Source organism: Oryza brachyantha, chromosome 10, assembly GCF_000231095.2.
Source record: "Oryza brachyantha chromosome 10, ObraRS2, whole genome shotgun sequence".
Lineage (NCBI taxonomy): Eukaryota > Viridiplantae > Streptophyta > Magnoliopsida > Poales > Poaceae > Oryza > Oryza brachyantha.
Window position 1 is genome coordinate 8,996,477 of NC_023172.2, and position 20,471 is coordinate 9,016,947.

A 20,471-nucleotide genomic window follows, 5' to 3' on the forward strand; every position below is an offset into this window, starting at 1 on the left:
TTACATACACAATGCCCTGCAAAATGACTAATTGGAACGTGCGATTAGTTTAGCATTGTCTTAGAAACTAAACTAGAATTAGGAAAACAACACATCTACGCACTGTCACAGATGTATGCTATAACACATTAACTAATCGCAATGTGCCCAAGTGGGCCTTTGAGATCCTATCCTTTTCTCCTATGTGACGATTGGTGATTGAGTTGTTTATCATTTCTTTCCAACTCATCGCATCAAAACCTATGCTCAATTAGCTTGTTAATCTAGGTCCAAGGAGGGTGCTTGCGTGATGAGTTTTCGGTTTGGTTTAGGTTAGGCAGGCAGCAGCAGCAATACCAGCTTCACTGATACAAGGGCGCAGCACCGGTTTTGGTTAGACCCAAGGGGTGAAAAGCTACAATGATAGAATGCATCAACTTTTTCTTGAAGAGAATGAACTATTGTTTAGCTGGAAACTGGGGTGGTCGCCAGCTGCTGGAGCCTCGCAGGATGTAATGCAAAATTTTACTCTTCACATGCAAATCTTTTGCGTACCCCCCAGCCCACATGAAAAAAAAAAAAAGAAAGAAAGAAGAAAGAGTAAAGAGTTCTGACGTGATCACTAGCGTTATAGTACTAAAAACAGCTCAAGCAGTTATAAACATGTGACAAAGATAAACAGATTGTAAGATAAAGGACAAATCGAATCTGCACATCCTGAAGTATGAGCATGTGACAAATTAAGACAAAAATGTTGTTAGATACTTTGTAAAAGATTTGTCAGCACTAATTGTACGGTTTCTAGCCATTTAATTTCGCAGGATACTCATGCTACACCTCATAAAGGCAAATTCAGAACAAGACACTAATTCATGAAATATGCGTATATATTTCCATATATTCCCAGAATAAAGCATTGAACCTTTGCATTAGAAAACAAACACAGGGGGGTTTTCTACTGGACCCTGAATGTTGTGCATTTAACCACAAAGGTACAAAATTAGAAGCAAAAATTATGCGGTTTTACGAGTTAGATTTCCATTGGTAGACTCCCTGTATAGTGCTATCAAGATAATAAAATCAAAGGCGCTTTCACAACTGGGTAAGATTAGAAGAGATCAACTGAGATCATTTGTAAGAACCTGGCAGTTTCCATCAGTAGGAAGCCAGTAGTCAAGCCATTGCTCCACGTCAGTTCCACAGAACAGATTCAATTGCATTATGGCATGCTTTTGAAGCCTCTGAAAATCTTTCTGATATTATGCTCTCTTCAATGAGTTTAGCAAAGAAAGTTATGTCCTGTTCCATCTGAGTTGTGTACAAAGGATCATGTCAAATTTCTGAACATTGTTGGCTTGTAACAAATTAAGAATATTTTGTTTCAACATGCACCTCTAGCTACTATGACCACATTAATATTGAATAAGTGAACTACAAAAAAATGCTAAACCGGATTTATACAAAGCATGCTGAATCTATAAACTACATGTTCAGAATTCTAATATCATGACGAACTCCATAACTTGCTGAATCCGTCTTAATTGCTGATCAAATTATATAGAGCAGTTCGTATGTACAGTATTTGGGCTCATTTGAAGGAAAGGCCTCGACCTGGTCGTGGTTGGTGGATTAATTTTAAACGGCATTTAAATTCCGGGAAGGATGGAGCTTGGCACGGTATTTACAGAGAACACCGACATTGAGCACAGTAGTTAACAGCACAGAATGCATGGAAACCATATGGTGACCGAACCATATAACAACTTGATTACAAATTTACACGCAATGGGAAGGAAAATCTTGCTAATCATGTAGGGCAATAGCTCGTTGTATAGAAAAGTAGAGAGCAGCCATCGAAAAGCAAACCAGGTGCAAACCAAACAGTAGCAAAAATAACCACATAAAGCAACACAATTGTAGTCCATACAAAATTGACCAGTTTATTTTCAGTGGACCTGACGTACAAAAGTAATAATCCAACAGATAAGAGCGGAAGCATCATCTTATTGCACCCACGGCACCAAATAATGGAGTGGCTTAACTGGCAATGTCTGTAAAGAACAGTGTATCATAATGACTTGCACTGCCCGCCTGTTGCGACGCAAAAGAAGCCGACCTAGAAAATAGAAGAAACAAAATTAGCCTTAAAAATATGTCGATGATTTAGATGGATGTCTGTATGCAAACCTGTGCAAGAAATGAAATGACAAAGTCAAGTTATAACGGGACAGGGAATAACAATTAACCATACGGCTAGCGAACAATTGGTGACCCGTAAAGAGCAAGTGTTCGGACCACAAACGCAAAATATGTTGGGGATGATTGTTTGAACATTTGATCTTGATGGCAATAGAAAGTTGAAAAGCCATGTAAATAGGTAATAGTATTTTATGGCTTTCAGGTAGATAGGGCAAATAGTGGAAGGAAAGCAAAAAAAGGTCATGTAAGCTATGACGACGATGGGTCTGAAAGTAAAATTGCAAACATGAAACTATGTGATTAACAGGTCTTTTTATCTCAAAAAAAAAAAGGTCTTTCCAAACATGCAAGGTTCAATGCATTTAAATTAGATGCGGGTAGCAAAATGTCAAAAGCAGAACTATGTGATGACATAATGACCTTTAGAAGTTGCCCTCAGTTATCTGGTGTTGCAAAATCAGGATATCTCTGACATATGTATTTGGATTAAGTTGACAATATGTATGCATTTGATTATCATTAACTGGTACAATTTTTTTCCTTCCACCTACAAGAGTTCAGCAAAGCAATGAAAGTAAACTACCTGTTTTCTCGGTGTGTGAACCGCCTTCTGAACAAACTTCAAGCTGTCCTCATCGCGTTTTTCTTTAAGCTTAGCTCCGACAGATTACGTCATATTTTCCTAGGCTTGTCCTCGCTGGAACAGCAGAAAACATGTTCCAAACAAGAAATTAGAGTTTAAAGTACGGTACATGTTGCTTGGCAAACAAAAAGACAGAGAACAGAAAAGCTGCTGATGGCACAAATTCACATGTACTGGAGTACCCAGTATTGCCAATAGGTTTGTTCTGTAATTACATAACTTTTGATTAGTATTGTACTGTTGCAGGAAAATAATAAGAAATTGGACTAAGGCAGAAACTCATAAGTCATTCCAAGTGTAAACACCCTGGAATCATAGGGATATATATACAAATAATGCAATAAACATGTAACAAAGGTCAATAAATGTACAACCTGAACATTGATGGTACTAAAAGTCATGAACAAGAGACAAGACCCTAGAGCTGTAGTATCTACAAAAATATGACAATAAACTTCTAACAATGGCCAAACAAATGTACTACGTCAACATTGATGGTAGCAAAATTATGAATAATATAAACTCTCACCCTTCGACTAAGAAGCTGTGCTTGTGTTCAGTTTGGCTGATAAACAACCCTTTGAATAGTTGGGATACCCTAGATTGATTAGTACAAAAGCCAGAGATAGCACCAAAATGGCACATTTAGCACCACACATCTTAATAAATGGTAAACTTCACAATCACTTTTCGAAGCATGGATCTGAGGCTGTACAACCCATATGGAAGTTTGGACCTATCTATTGCAGTTGGATATGTCGTGAACTTTGCCTTATCGATGAGACTATGACAACCTGAACATTCATGGTACTAAAACTATGAATAATATAAACTCTTACCCTTGAAGTAATGAGGTGTATCTGTCTTCAGTCTGGCTGATAGCAGCTCTTTCAATAGTTCGAATACCCTGGATTCATTAGCAGAAAGGTCATAAATAGCACCAAAATGGCACATCTACCAGCACACATCTTCATAAATGATAACCCTGACGTTCACTTCTGGAAGCATGGATTTAAGGATATGCAGCACATATAGAAGTTTTGACCTATCTGTTGCAGTTGGATATATCGTCAACTTTGCTTTATCGATGACACGAACACACTGCAAGAATGATGTACAGTTTTGTAGTTAGACATTAAAGAACTTTGCTGAAACGTCAGATCTTAACCTTACTGTTGGGTGATTCAAAATTGACAGCTGCACAGAGTCCGCAGAGATGCCCATGTGCACAACTCGTATATGTTGCATACCAAGTTTGAGAACCAAGTTTACCTGAGCTCATTTCAATACCAATTTTGATGGCTTCAGCCACCTACTGAACACAAACACCATCCGTGAAAGACTGCAGGGCAAAATAACACTGCGAAATTCAAGGAGAATAGAGAATAACATGTACTTAATCCAAATTAAGCTTCCTCCTTTACAAAAAAAAAGAGCTCAGTTTGAGTTGTGTCCTTCACAAAATTTATAAGTTGAGGATAAAGCCACCACAACACATCTTAATGAATGGTGAACTTGACAATCACTTTTGAAAGCATGGATGTAAGGCTTTGGGTGATTAAACAGGAAACACTAATGGCTCCATTTGACTACAACAAGAAAGTAAGTGTGCATGTCTATGAAGGAGAACAACAGAAAATTGAACTTAATTTGGGATTAATGGTGGATGCTAACCTGTAAAGATAGACTTATTTAGGATATAAAGAGGGTACATTTTTCGAAGTACATAAGTTATGATACGTCACTGATTTTAAATCATGGAAACACCCAGTACATGGATAAATGTTATATAGCTTAAGTGAAATTTTACATGTTCGGCACAAAAATAGCACGTTGTTCGGTACATGGAACAAATTAAAGTACTGATCATCCACATGAGCGGTGGTATAACTAATAGCTTCAGTAGGTTACAACATTTTGTATCCATCTAACAACATATAAATACAAGCATTTGTTTTGCAGCAGACCTGGATGACCAATTTCAATAGCTTAACAAAAATAAAAAAAGTATTTCTTTGGAGTGCAATAAAATATTAGCAGCAGTTTGATTTGAGTGGTCTGGTTATGATCTATGGAGCAGAACAAACGTTACGATAAATAGGAAAATCATGAAACTCACAGCTAGAGGTGACAACGTTCTGATGGTAATTCCAGGGAACAGGGTGCTCAATCTTCACTCCTGTCCCTTTTACTTGTGGCAGATGCTCAGGCAAAGGAACCGATGCCAGCTGTGCACCGCCAGTCTTGTCCCAAGAAATGTGTGCGCCACACCAGTATTTGAGATACCAGTGAAGACCGGATGTGAGCTCAACCGCAGTGGTACCCTGGATCCTGTACACCATGTGAGGTAATTGCATTCACTTTTGCAATGAAACCAAACCGTAGCACTTTTTTTCTGTTTTGGAAGCATTTAGATATAGTAACGAAATATTCTCCACAGATTCTCCTATGTTAAGACAGTTCATCTCAAGACAACGTTTTGAGTTATGAAAAAATGCAAGTACCCAAAAAAGGGACAATTGTAGAAATAGATACTTTGCACTCGCATTTTTCATCAGTCTAATGGACATGTTTTAGCAGTTAGATGGCATCAGACTTAATTGAAGGTCCTGCAAAACCACTCCTATCTAAACCCAGCCTCAATATCACAGACTATCACTGAATATATTGTAGCTTCCTAAATTTAAACCGTAGGAGCAGTGAAGGAAATACCCTTTCAGCAATATCATAGACTATCAGCTACCTCAATATCAGACTATCAGCTACCTGACATCCAGAAACTATGCTCTTTCAGCAGTGAAGGAAATACCCTCTTTACAAAAACCATATCACCAGTCTAAAATCATGGAACTTAAAAGTGGTGGCTGGCTGCACAAAGACAAGGTCTCAGACAACGACTGTACAGAAATATTGGAAATGGATTGTAAACTCTCATGGGATGTCCCCTTGTTTTTGCATATCACCCAAATAGTTATAAAGAAATTGACACAAGATATGTTAATATGTGATATAACATTCCACAAACATGCATACGCAAATTCGACATCTATAAATTGTAATAAAAATAGAAAATTAAACTATGATTACTATACACATATTAAGAAATTCAAATTTGATCTTACATATTGGTGTAGTGATATATCATTCATTAGTTTATCTTTTAAATTTTTTTCATAACCATTTAGATGACATGCAAGAAACGAGGGATATTCCCTCGAGGATTTAAAAGAGTTTGCTAGAAATGCATTGCATTCTAAGTTATGTATATTTCGCTTGCAGTATTAAGACCGAAAGGAGTTTTCAGTGAAGGGAAATTAATTAAGGTCCATTAAACTTCATATAAAAATATGCATGGATGTTGAAAGTACAGACCATATTTACCAAACAGAATGCTACGACAGAGAGATTGTCACCTTCGGTCAGTGTAGTACGATCTTGCCCTGTTCAGGACAAAACCGTATTTCTCAACAAGATATACAAGATTAAGTGTGATATCCTTTGCCGTCTCATACATTTTGCTCACCAGTAAACCTCTGCACAGAATGACATAGAAAACAAGAAAAAAGAACTAGACAATACTTTTATCTGGGATGCATATTCGATCAGAACGTACTGTAAGTGAAAAGGGTGCATATGGGATGCTAAAATGTGCAGAGTTTCTGCTTATTTTCTCTAGATGTGCAAGAAAAGGGTGGTGCTACCTTCTTTTTAAGTATGCAAGAGGATCTTAAGAATGTTGTAGGGGGGAAATGTGCATCACATATCTGCTCAAAGAATTTTTTTCAGCTCAAAATTAGATTCAGAAGTGAGAACCTGAACTAAGCTTTCATGCAAAGCATGTATTGGATCTCCTTGATGGTTGTGTGTATGATACTGTGGCTCAACAGGATGTGATCTCACCTTAACTCTGGTGATTTATTTATGACAGAAATCTATTGTATAGAACTAAATAGAAAAATGTATCAAATTATTAGCCCTATACTAATTTATACATCTTAGTTCTTTCTTGTATTGTTCTCAGTGCTCATATCAAATAATTTATCTTGATTATATTATTGAATTCTTTATGTTCTTTGCAGTTCCTTATTCAGGCTCATGGCCTCTGGTTCGATAAATTGCTATATCTAATGCACCTGTATTCAAATGTAATACACAGAATGAACTCAATGAGTGCAGTCATAAGCACCATGGTAGCAGTAATTCTTATTATCTGTTTAACAGAAAAAATATTAAGTTGAACGCCAGTAATGTAAACAAGCAACAACAATGCTTCTTTATTCAGCTCCAATGTTTCAGAAGCAAGAACAGTTTAAATCTGTATCAGACAATATTTGTGCAGGTACTTGCCTTCTGTATGTTTTATTTGTGGATATACATAGGACTATAGAAGTAGAAATGACGGTAAGAACCAAGCTAGATGAGCATCCACAAGAATGGCCATCAAGGAGATCCAAAACCACCACCACCAGGAGTGAAAATCTGAAGAACCTCACCAACATTAACCATGACAGTGTTCTTCCCACCAAGGTAAATTCTGCGGCCATCTTTCTTGATGAGATAGTTTGCACCGCGATCCCCATTTTCCCCTCCCTTCAGTCCCCTGGGAGCATGCACCCTTCTCTCTGAAAGAATACTCACAACAACAGGCCGGCGAAATTCAATCTCTCTTACAAGGCCATCACCACCTCTGTGAAAACCAGCACCTCCACTATTCTCCCTGATGCTAAATCTATGTAAAAGAACGGGGTATCGCTGTTCAAAGATTTCTGGGTCAGTCATCCTTGTGTTTGTCATGTGACACTGAACGCCACTTGTACCATCCCAGCTTGCCCCAGCCCCAGAACCACCTCCAATAGTCTCGTAGTAACCGAAAGTGTCATCTCCAAATGTCAGATTGTTCATACAACCCTGAGAGCAGGCACATGCTTGGAATGCCATTAGGACAACGTCAGTCACTCTCTGAGAAGTTAACACATTACCACCAACAACTGCAGCCTTCTCACTGGGTGAAAGGAAAGAGCCCTTGGGAATTAGGATTTTCACAGGAGCAAGGCACCCTTGATTTAGAGGTATATCTACATCCACCAAGCACCGCAGGCAGTATATCACAGCAGCCGCTGTTACTGCTTCCGGAGCATTCCAGTTACCATACACCTCAGGACTGGTGCCCTCAAAGTCAAAGGTTGCTTCACCTTTACTAGAATCAAGAGTGAGCTTCAAATGGAGCACTGATCCATCATCCATATAATCTTCATCTTCGATGACACAAGACCCATTCTCCTTTCTAACTCTCGATGCAACTACCTTAAGCATTTCTCTAACAGCTTCTTCAGCATTGTTTTGAACATGATTCATATAAGATTGAACAGTGATCAAGCCATACTGACTTATCAGTTCTTTGATTAGCGTTATTCCGCGCTGGTTTGCTGCCACCTGAGCACGGAGGTCAGAAAGATTATCTTGGATCTTACGTGTTCCTGGAATCTTATGGTTTGTAAGTTCATCAGAGGATGGTGACTGTAGCAAGTGAACTATTCCTTCCTCTTGGAAAACACCTCTCTCAACAAGTTTAAATGCTTTGATGGCAGCACCTTCCTCCCAAATGCTTTTTGAGAAAGGAGGCATGCTTCCTGGGGTGATACCACCAATCTCTGCATGGTGACCTCTACTAGCAACAAAGAAGATAAGCTTGCCTTCATTGAAAACAGGTGTGACAACTGTTATGTCTGGAAGATGGCTACCCCCTGAACATGGATGGTTTGTTACAAGAACATCACCCTCATGGAGATTATCACCCCAATATTTGAGCTGCCAGCACACGGTGCTAGACATAGCTCCTAAATGCACAGGGACATGAGGGGCATTTGCAACTAAGCCACCATCTGGACTGAACAGAGCACAAGAGAAGTCCAATCTTTCCTTTATATTGGTAGAAATGGAAGTTCTTTGAAGTGTCCGACCCATCTGTTCAGCTATACCCATGAATCGATGATTGAAGATAGAAAGTTGGACCACATCAGCGACTGTCTCTGATACTTTTACAGTGTTTGGAGCAGAACTAATCTCAATTTTTATGTTACCATACCTGGTGATAATAGCTTTACAGTCTTTTTCTACAATCACTGTACTGTTCCCATTCATAATAACTGCAGGACCCTCCAATACATGCCCATAGCCCAAATTCTGAAGCTTGTAAAGTGGTGTTTCTTGCCATCCATATGAAAAATAAATTTTACATGAACTTTCTTGCACAGGTTTTGTTGATACTGGTGTCAGTTCATGAGGCTGCAAGATATTTGTAGCACCAACACCCTGGACCCTCACATCACATATGAGTATTTTTCTGTTTACCAATTTGAAGCCATACTCTTGTTGAAATAGTTTTACAAACTCATTAGCATAGTCACTTCCAGATTCCTCTGGGTGTTTAACCATGATTGTTGTATCAGTTCCCTCATACCTCATGTTCAAGTACGAATATGTCCTGATGCTGTCCTCTCCAAAACCCTGCTCTATTAACTTTTCTTTCACTTGCTTTACTAAAAGCTCTACCCTTCGAGATGCTTCTTCAGCAGAATCATCATTATAGACAGCAGAGTATGGCTCTTGCAAGTCCTCAATAACATCAGCAAGGCCCATCCCATATGCACTCAGTATACCACAGTAGCGATGAATAAGTAACTCAGACATGCCAAGGGACCTTGCCATAGCACATGCATGTTGAGGACCAGCACCACCAAAGCATGCGAGGGCATGGTTCTTAGTATCGTGCCCCTTCATTTCAGTTAACTGCCGTATAGGTCGGCACATCGCCTCATTTGCAACATTGACAAATCCCAGGGCAATCTCCTCAACTGTCATGTCCTTCGCTGATAGGTCCTGACTCTTTCGGTGAGAATTTATCTCAACAGCAAGATTCTCAAACGCCTTTCTTGTAGCATCATAATCAAGGGGCAAATCTTCATTAGGACCAAATATGGATGGAAAGTAATCAGGAATAACAGTTCCCAGAATCAAATTAGCATCAGTTATGGCCAGTTCACCACCTTTTCTGTAGCAAACAGGACCAGGGTGTGCTCCAACAGATTCTGGTCCAACCTTGAAAGCTCCAAACTGAAACTTAAGTTTCGATCCGCCACCAGCAGCCACTGTGTTTATGTCAAGCTGGGGAGCTTGTATTATTGCCCCAGCAATTTGGGTCTCCAGAACTTGTTCATAGCTTCCATCGTAGCGGCTCACATCTGTAGATGTACCACCCATGTCAAACCCAATCAGTGGTTTGGATGTCTCAAGTTGAAACAAGGTCTGTGAGTAGCCAACCACACCACCTGCAGGACCAGACAATACTGCTTTGTGCCCAGAGAATCTCCTCTCTGGTGCCAGACCACCATCTGACTGCATAAACAGCACATTCACCTGGTCACCTCCCCCTTCAAATCTGGACATGAATCCTGATAGGTACTCTTTGATGACTGGTGTGAGATAAGCATCCACACTGGCTGTCAAGCCACGAGGTACCGCACGGACCATCGGTGTCAATGACGAAGACAACGATACATGCTTGAATCCCATCTCCAGTGCCAATTTCTCAATGAGAAGCTCATGATGAGGATAAGTGTACGAGTGCATTAAAACCACTGCCAAGCATCTTATCCCCTTCTCAAGCAAACCTTTCAACAAAGGCTTCAATGCTTCGACATCAACTGGCTTCGCCACCCTAACCAATTCCCCCGAGATCCCTTCAACAGCAGATGAGCCATCCCTCTCACCATCGCCAACAAGCTCAACCCTCTCATCAACCTCAACCACCTCCTCATACAGATTCGACGCTTTCGACACCTTGAGATCGAATATATTCGGCCGAGCCTGGTTACCAATCTGAAGCAAATCCCTGAACCCGCGCGTCACACAAAGCGCGATCCTTTCACCCTTCCTCTCAAGAAGCGCATTCGTTGCCACCGTGGTGCCCATCCGAATCCAGTCAATCTTGCCGGTGGGAATCTTGGACGACCGCGGGATCTTCTCACCGGAGAACTCCTCTAGGATCCTCCTGATCCCTTCAATCGGGGCATCGTCGTAGTTGGATGGGTCGACGGATAGAAGCTTCATCACGTGGCCCTCCTTCCTCCCGGGCACCTCGGCGTAGATGTCGGTGAAGGTGCCACCCCTGTCAATGCAGAACCTGAACTTCTCCGTGCTGCCCATCCTTCTCTCCTCCCGCAGACCACCAGAAGAAGGTTGAAGAACCTCAGAATCTGCGTCCCCTGGAAAACAAACACCAAAATGGTGTTGATACAACTCTGTGAGATTAATCTGGTAATGAGAGATGGATTGCTGCACAAGTGAGGTGCAGCACGGAGCTGTACTGTGATTTAATCAAACGAGGGCAAGAAATCCGAGCTCAGAATTCGCACAGATTCCAAGACTTTGCGAGGACTGGAAGAAAAAGACAGTACTAGTGCGGATGGATCAATCTCCATTTCCCCATAAGCAGTGGTGGGTCTAGGATTTTGAAATTGGGTATTCGAAATGGGGAGGAAAACAAAATTATAACCAAAACTCTAATATTTGATTCTAAACTAATAGTGTTATACTATCACTGATTTTTTTTTATTTGACACCAGTGGCGTAGCTAGGAATTTTTCCCTGGGTAGTCCTGCAGCATAATTTGGCAGCACATAAAAAAATTATAATACCACAATTTCCATATATAAATACAAATTTTAAACTCGATACAATTATGCAAAACTAATCGTTACAACCATACATAACTAATCGATAACAGCTTCATGGTTTTGGAAGAATGATGCAATATCCCACTCCTCTTCATGAATAACCCAATCCTAATCTTCCAAAAAATAACCCAATCCTAAACTAGTGCTTTATTCACTTTCATTCATCCACGAATTGTAAATTGTCAAATATCAGTTGCAAATATCACTTCCATCCATTCACGATTCACGAATCGTAAGTTAGCAAACTGACCCACCGTCTCACGGAGACTCGCAGAGGCTGCTTGGGGTGCCTGGCTGCCGTGCAGCGTGCAGGAGACGGTCGGTCAGGCAGGCGGGGCAGCGACCACCGGCCAGGCGCAGCCGCGTTGGCAGGCAAAGGCGCCCAGGGCGGCGGGGAGGCAGGCGAGGACTGGAGGCGGGCCGCCGGCCACGGGGAGGAAGGGACTGGAGACGGGCGGGGAGGCAGGCGATGAGACGGGCCGCCGGCCGTGGGGAGACGGGGAGTGGAAACGGGCGGGCGGCCACGGCGGGGAGGCGGGCGAGCGGACGGAGGCTAGGCGGCGGCGCGGTTCACATGCGAGGGAGGGAGCGCCGCCACAAGCCGCTGCACATGCGATGGAGAAGCAGCGCGCACAGCTGTCTTCGCTGCTCGCCTCTTGGGCTCTAGATAGATCTACCGCCGCCAGCCGCGCACCTGCGTCTTATCCCAAATTTTCTTTTGTGAAATTTAGGCCCGTTAAGTTCACAAAAATTTTTAGAAGGCGGGTCGGTCGTATATTTAAAGTATTAAATAAATATAGTTTAATTATAAAATAAATTTTAGATTTCACTTGGAAACCGCGAGACGAATCTTTTGAGTCTAATTAATCCATCATTAGTGTATGTTGGTTACCGTAGCACTTATGGTTAATCATGCATTAATTAGGCAAAAGATTTGTCTCACGGTTTCGTTCGTAACTGTGTAATTAGTTTTAGTTGTTATCAATATTTAATGCTCCATTTAGGTGTTTAAAGATTCGATGTGATGTTTTTGAGAAATGATTTTGGGAACTAAACATGGCCCTTAACTAGTTAGTCCGCTTTTATGTTTGGCAACGTGTCAAATACCCTTCTAGCATTTATTATGCTATTGAATAGGGATGGCAATGGGTCGGACTGGGTATGGGTAGAGCAGGAACATACCCGACCCAATACCCCGCACTTACGTACCCGACCCGTACCCGAATTGATCCACAGGCAAAAAACCATACCCGACGGGTGCCCAGGTACCCGCTAGCTGCCCGCTTCCTCCTCCCCCCTCGCCTGCCAGCTGCCCCGCCCAAGCAGTCGAACCATCGCCTGCACCTTGGAGCCGCCGCCGCCCACCCATGGACGCCTCCGCCCACCCGTGGACGCCTCCGCCGCCGGTGGATGCCGTCGTCGCCCTGTGGACGCCGCCGATGGTCGCCCACAGCCCCGTGGACGCCGCCGCTCGCTCGTGGAGGCCGCTAGCCACCCGTCGCGCCAGGATGTCGCTGTCCCGCGGACGCCGTGCCGGTGGATGCCGCCACCGCCCTGTGGATGCCGCCGCCTTGTGGACGTTGTCGGTGGTCGCCCGCCGCCCCGTGGATGTCGTCGCCCGCTCGTGGAAGCCGCTGGCCGCCTGTCATGCCAAGATTTCACCGTCCCACGGACGCAGCCGCCGCTGGCTGCCTGCCCTACCTGGATGTCGCCGCCCCATGGCGGCTGCCACACCGTGGACGCACGTTGCCCCACGGATGCCACTCTCCCTCCGGACGCCTAAAGAAAAGCTAACTAGCCGAGAGAGTGAGAGAGATTGATGCCGCCACCGCCGGTTGAAAAGAAAGTGGGAGAGTGAGATGATGGAATTAGTTAGGTTTTTTTGGCATATATATCATTTTGTATATGGGCCAATTCGGCTATAATAGAAGAAGCCTATTAAACATCCTTTATATAATTTTCGGGTTGGGTACAGGTTACCTGCGGGTAAAATTAAAAATCCAACTGCTACCCACTAGATAGTCGGGTTACGGGCGGGCATGCCCACAGGTAAAAAATGACGTCCATACCCATACCCGTCAGGTACCTATACCCGTGGGCAGAATTGCCATCCCTACTATTGAAGAGGAAAGCTTTTCTTTCTTTACCACCTTTTGCAATGTATAATGCCAGATGTGACGTGTGAAATTACCACTCTACCCCTAATTTACCATACAAATAGCTACAATATAGGGTTGAATCAGAAACAATGTTTAGCAATATAGAGCTACAATATTGCATGCACATTAAATAGTTGTTGCAGTGATATATGCAACAGAAACAATATTTGGCAATATAAGCATCCATCAGAGAATATTTGGTCAATTCAATTAGTTTGACATACATATTCAAGGATTAATTAATATCCAATATCTAAAAAAATCGAGCAGCCTTTCAGATTGAAATATGAAACCATACATACAACATAAGTGCCTCAATTCATGGAGAACATGGCATTCATTATCATGATTCATCAACGATACAAATAACATGTTCATCATCATATGCCACACAACTAAGCCAGAGGTCTATAAGGCCATAGCTGGTCACACAAATAGTCCATACATAACAGGTTTATCATGACATACAAACATGTCCATCATGGCATACATCCTTACAAAAGCACATTAGAAATTCAACGTCCTTGCAATCATCAGGCCATAACAAAATGGTTAAACAGGCCATGCACATTAGAAGTTCAAAATACTAGCAGTTTGAGACATTTTAATTCAAAGCTTGGGCTGTTGCTTAGAGAGCTAGCTTTTTCCTTGGTGTGAGCTTCTTGGTTGGTTGCACTGGTGCTTGCATCTCAACTGGTTGTGTTGTTTCACTGGACCCTTGACCTACCTCTAATGCCAATCTCCTGATGTTTGTGATGGGTGTAAGTAAGACAAGAATCAAAGTTAAGTGAATAATATGGAAAACAACACAGCAGTGCCTTACCTCCTAGTGATTCTTTGGGCCTGTTTGGGGGAGCTTTCAATTTTGAGAAGCAGCTGCTTGGTAGCCAGCTTCTGGATTCTTAGTTCGTTCTCCAGAATCTGTAACTAGCAAGCTTCTGGATTCTTAGTTCATTCTCCAGAATCTGTAAATACAGATTCTCAGAAGCTGTGGATGTGGACCGTTTGGGGCAGCTTCTGGCAGAAGCAGCTTTTGGAAAAAGCTGCAGCTAAGAGAAGCTCCCCCAAACAGACCCTTTAGCTAGTTAGGATTCTGTAGCTGCTTGTTTGTGTAGCTAGTTAGGATTCTGTACCTGCTTCTTTGGCTGCAGCTGCTCTTGTTTTTGGTGTAGTTGGTTGACCTTAAGTGGTAGTGGGTTGGTCATCTTTAGCACCCTTAACTTTCTTCCTTCCCACCTTTGTTTTTTCTCATCCCACATTGAGTTCATCCACTGTCGAAATTCTTCATTGGTTATCAATTTACATTCAGTGCCATTTTTAGTGTCCAAACCCTAAACCATAATTTCTTGGCTTGGCCAAATTACCTTACTAGCGAATTCATCACGAAATTGATCCAAACTATACATGCTGCTAATATCAACCCACCAATCATATTTCTGATCTGATATTTGTAGCATTCCATACTCTAGGTTCGCAACATATGTAGCAACCCTAACAGCAAGTCTAAACACATCTAACTCCATGCATGCAACGGAGAATACAACTAGGAGGAGATCCTTGTCCACGATTAGGGATGGCAACGGGTCAGGTTTGGTGCGAGTAGAGCAATTACCTGCCCGCCAACTCGAAGCTTGTGGGTAGAATTTTCTACCCGTACCCATACCCGCGGGTAAAATATGATACCCATACCCATCGGGTACCGGGCAGGTATCGGGTACCCATCGGGTCTATTATTTCACATATCAAAAGCACATCAAAATAACCATTTTAACATATACAACAAACTAAACATACCGCTCATAATACAATATTACATCACACATAAAAAGTTCAACAAATACAACATATTGCTCATAATAAAATATTGCAACAAATACAACAAACTAATCATAGCAATAACAATAGTACATAGCACATTATCTGATGTTCAGATTCAACCATTCAATATTGCATCACACATCAAAAGTTCAAGACATAGGTCACATCAAAATTTTTAGCTAAAAGGGAGTACATCACAAATATTATTGCATGACTAACATAATAAGTTTTTAGCCAAAATTCAATGGCTACGTTCGGGTACCCGACGGGCTACCCACGGGTGGGAAAAAATACCCGTGCCCATACCCGTTTTGATTCGGGTCTGGTACTGGTACTACCCGCGGGTAAAAAATTATACCTGTACCCATCCCCGTCGAGTCGGGTACCTGGCGGGTACCCTGTACCCGTACCCAAATTGTCATCCCTATCCACGATGCGACGTTGGTCTGGCGGATTGATGGAGACAGATGTTGACTCATCGACATCAACTCAAGAATGTGGGACTAGCGGCCGACGACAAAGTGAGACTCCTCTTCGGCGGGATGGGTGCAGGGTCGGCGAGCGCATAGCCGATGGGTGCTGAGCCGGCGGGCACATGGATGGCAGGTGCCGAGCCAAAGGGCGAGGGGCCGGCTAGAGCTGAGCCGACGAGCGTGCAGCTAGCAGGGGTGCGGGGCTGGCGGTCGTGTCCCCGGCAGGCGTTGGGTCTGTGAGCGTCAATGGCGCGGGGCTAGCACGGGGGGGGGGGGGCGTTGACGGCCCGACGTGGCCAATCGATGGCGACGTGTGAAGATAGGAAAATGAGAGAGAGGGGGATAGGGACTGATTTAGGGTTTCGAAGGTAAGGGTGGAGTGGTAATTTCGTGCGTCCATTCCACGCTGGCATGCACATATGGCAGTGTATAGTGCAAAAGGTGGCAAAAAACAGAAAAGCTTCTATCTCTAATAGCAAACTAATAAGTGCAATCCTAAGAAGTGTATTTGGCTAATTGCCAAACCTAAAAGTGGGAAATAGTTAAATTCCCCCTAACTTTTGGCTTCTCTGTCACTAGGTTGGGTTAGTCGCCCCTAGCTACGTCATTGTTTGACACCATTGACTTTTGTATCTACCTTTGACCTTTCATTTTTTTCAAAAAAAATTACGTAATATTAATTATTTTATTGTGATTTGTTTTAAAAAAACTTTAACCATGATTTATAGTTTAGATATTTTTCAGAAAATTTATGAATAAGACAAATGGTCAAACATAGATCCAAAATCACGGCAAACAAAAATCCAGAGGGAGTAATATGTAGCACATATAACAGACAGTTAAGCATAATTTCATTTTTTTCATATAATTAAATTAATAATCAATAATTGTTCGACATATCAAATACATAGATGATAGAAGATAGCAAAAATAATAAGAAATCTTATAATTTAAAGAAGAACTTTTTGATGCTTGGTATTTTGAAAATGAGTGATTATGTCCTTATCCTTAACCAGCAAGATGAATCCATTTTCAATGAATGGAATCAAACAATATTGACAGCATCTACATCTCAATCAAATATTGGTCCATTTCAATATTGTTATCAACTACATCTAAATCAGTGCATCTAGTTCAATTGACCCATTCAAATTTCAGAGTAACTAAACTACCGGTTGATATACTTCAATGTTTCTATTCAAATTCAAATTCAATTTTCAAGCAACTAACCCACAGCAGGATCCCTCGTTGTGGCTCAGCCAACCTCGCAATGGGGTCGTGCAATGCAGCTGGGTTGTCGACTTGTCATGGCTACCTCCTGTAGTAGGTAGCAGGGTTTACGATCCTACGGTTACCGCGGCGGTAACCGCTGTAACCGGGGGAGGGGTCCGTGGGGGCACGACTTCGGTATGGCCACGATTTTGACTTTAAATTTGAGGAGAATTCAAAAAATTTGAGAGAATTTAACCCAAAAAATGTTGTATAGGTTCATATATATAGTATAGTTTTGTCAAAGAAATTCATGAAAAAGTGTATTTCCGGTGTAATTAAAAATCATAACCAAGAATTTCGGGGAAATTTTTTTTTAAAAAATAGCCTCCTACAACCCGATAGAAACCATTGCGAAAGCAGTAACAACAATATTTGTACAATGTTTTCCAACATAGAGAACTTCCATCGTGTTGCGGGATGTGGATGCCTAGATAGCGATAATTTTTTTCACATCTGACCCCGCCTTATTCCCCTCGTCAGACATCTACATTGTGGAATACTACCACTTGCATTGTGTCCCACACTAATGCCCGGTTGAGCTAAATACATTCAGCATGCCCTAAGAAAGCATCATTTTCATGTGGTTGTCTCAAAGAGCTTAACATATCTTTCAACTTCATCCACATGTTATGTGGTTTGTGGTGTGCCTCATGCTCTTTATTCGTTAGCAAGGAAATGTGGAAATACATGTATGGAGTTTAGTCTTGCCACAAGTTGCACATGAGTGTTCACAAACCAACGGAAATCATTTCGAATCGATATCACAATCTATTTGGTTTTTTTGATTAAGTTCAAAAAAATAAACAACATTTTAAAATTTTGACACAATTCATTTGGATTTCATTGGTTTTTATTGGTTTATCAATGGTTTTCATGAAATCCAAAGACACTGCTTGCGAGTAGTTTTTGATTCGATATAGGGATTGTGAACCCTAACGTGCATTCTCGTATGGGCTATGGGGTCCACTCTTGGCCACACTAGCCCACCTACTAGTTGTATGCACTCTGAAAGTGAAGTTTCCGGTGTACTTTCTTCATATAACTCCGATATGATAAATATAATAAGATCAAAATTGGCCACGACAGTGGATGGTTTAACTCATACATTGAGAGAATATAAGAAATCTGGAGTGTGAATTATTTGCATGGTATTGCATAGTTACACATCCTCCTATGAGACTCACAACCTCTACCTCTGACTCCATGTGGCCCACTAGCGTGTCTACCACAAAGAACGTTTGGTGCCCATCCTTTTCATATAGCTAAAAATTGCTCACTTTATAGTATCAGTTTGAACATATGTATGAATTGGTTGCCAATAGTTGGATCGAGTGGTTACGTAGGGGTTAAGGCACAATGTAGCTCCCTGTTTAATGCGTGTGACTAGAGAGGACAAGCAACAACGAGCCCGTATGATGTGCAACTTGACATGCCCTAACAACTGTGGGACTCATGGAAGCATGATAATACATATCCTTGTTTATGCCTAATAAGAGTGAAGAGTTCAACTACTATGATTGGCCAGACCCCCCATTGTGAAGTAACTAGTAGTAGGTGGAACTCTAGAACGACAATGTTGTCCTTAACCCAACTAGTTGTTGACATCACCTCAGAAAAGCTAGGCAGATGATGCAGGGTCGTATTGTATTCAAGCATGTCGTGCTCTCGATTAATGGAGATATGTCATGAGGTGATTCATGTTCTTATGGTTTGAGTAATCATTTATAATTAAATTATGGGTATGATAATGTTGAGGATGATGATAATTTAATATTACTACCATTTTAAAATATTAATTTGTACGCTTTTTACCAATGAAATGTTATCAAAGTAGGGCAAAACTACTTCTCATAGTTTTGTTATGAAACCCTCCTTGATGAACTCTACTCCTTGCACACATTATATTTTTCTTATTGTGGTCGTGGTTTGCTTGATATTTTCATACTTACCCCCTGTAAAATATGGTTTAGAGGATTAATTCATAGCCAAAGTTGCTCATGATAGGATTACTACTTATCTCAGGTTTGTCTATGGAGTTATCGGGTCTTCTGCTTGCTGATTGGTTGGCCTTATAGAAAAGCTAGGCCTATGTGCCATATTTTCTATTCTTTGCTAAGCTTGTAATTTCATACTTTTGTTGGTTCAAACTGAAATCTGGACAGTTGCAACTTATGAGAGATTCCTTGTTAACTCATGTCTACCTAAAAATATATATTTTAAAATTTAATTACCATACCTGTACTATTCTCCTCTCCTTCACCTCATGCTTTCTCTTTGGCCTGAAGCCCTGAACTTTGGCGTGTGGTCGAGGTGACCTGGGCCGCGTTCGTTTTTTGGGTGATAAGTTAACTTACCCGGTACGGAAAACATAGTAATATATTAGTACATAATTAATTAATTATTATTTATTTTAAAAATATAAAATAAATAATATCATTTTTTAAAATAACTTTGCTATATAATTTTTTTAAAAAAAATACAGCGTTTAGTGGTTTGGAAAGAGTGCGCGTAGAAAACGAGACAGCTAAGTTAACTTAGCCATGCGGCCGAACGGGGCCCTGGTGATCAGTGTGTGACAAGTCAAGGCCAAGCTCGTAGAGAAAATCTCATATTTTTGCACTGATTTGTTTGGGTTGGGTTTACCATATGGTGTGCGATGCCCTACCAATTCAAAAAAAATATTTTTAATTGCGTTACCATATTTTATCTATCTCAGATATTAAAACCCAGTATTAAATCTTCGTTTTAAAATATAAGATGTTTTACATTTGCCAATATTTATTTGGATACCAGATAAATTGATCAATTGTCAATCTATATGAGACAAGAAAAAATATTATGATATACAATGGATTAAGTATATATATATATATATATATACTACTATGAATCTAAAAAATATGTGTCAAGGTACTAGCAGTGTTAAGAGTAAAGTATGTTTTAATATTTTGAGATGGACAACAGTAAGTGTTATATGAACAAAAACCCATGATAACGTGCATAGAAAGAGGTGAATAAAACCTGATAGATAATCTGAGAGGTAATATTATATTCGAGACAAATATAATATTATCTCTATTTCATATTATATGATATTTTGATCATCCCTAAAATGAATTTAGACACACGTATAAAACATATTAATTGATCCATATATTATAAATCAAGATATGATCATAATATCTTATAATAT

General features: G+C 41.0%; 2 protein-coding genes and 1 long non-coding RNA gene across 3 annotated transcripts; all 3 read right to left on the bottom strand.

Moving 5' to 3' along the window:
- Positions 1 to 1,714: 1,714 nt before the first annotated feature.
- Positions 1,715 to 3,925, bottom strand: LOC121055482. Its single transcript, XR_005812576.1, has 3 exons — positions 3,661 to 3,925; positions 2,762 to 2,875; positions 1,715 to 2,095 (listed from the first exon to the last, which is right to left on the bottom strand). It is a non-coding gene; the product is annotated as an uncharacterized LOC121055482 (long non-coding RNA).
- A 79-nt stretch (positions 3,926 to 4,004) lies between these two features.
- On the bottom strand, positions 4,005 to 6,995 carry LOC107305126 (alpha-N-acetylglucosaminidase-like). The gene is made up of 3 exons (XM_015841762.2): positions 6,235 to 6,995; positions 4,941 to 5,152; positions 4,005 to 4,181 (listed from the first exon to the last, which is right to left on the bottom strand). The coding sequence occupies exons 1-3, from the start codon at positions 6,333 to 6,335 to the stop codon at positions 4,126 to 4,128; spliced, it is 369 nt and encodes a 122-aa protein (XP_015697248.2). The 5' UTR covers positions 6,336 to 6,995; the 3' UTR covers positions 4,005 to 4,125.
- A 76-nt stretch (positions 6,996 to 7,071) lies between these two features.
- On the bottom strand, positions 7,072 to 12,177 carry LOC102705845 (5-oxoprolinase). The gene is made up of 2 exons (XM_006661675.3): positions 11,811 to 12,177; positions 7,072 to 11,085 (listed from the first exon to the last, which is right to left on the bottom strand). Exon 2 carries the CDS (start codon positions 11,024 to 11,026, stop codon positions 7,262 to 7,264), a length of 3,765 nt encoding a protein of 1,254 aa, XP_006661738.1. The 5' UTR covers positions 11,027 to 11,085; positions 11,811 to 12,177; the 3' UTR covers positions 7,072 to 7,261.
- Positions 12,178 to 20,471: the final 8,294 nt, after the last annotated feature.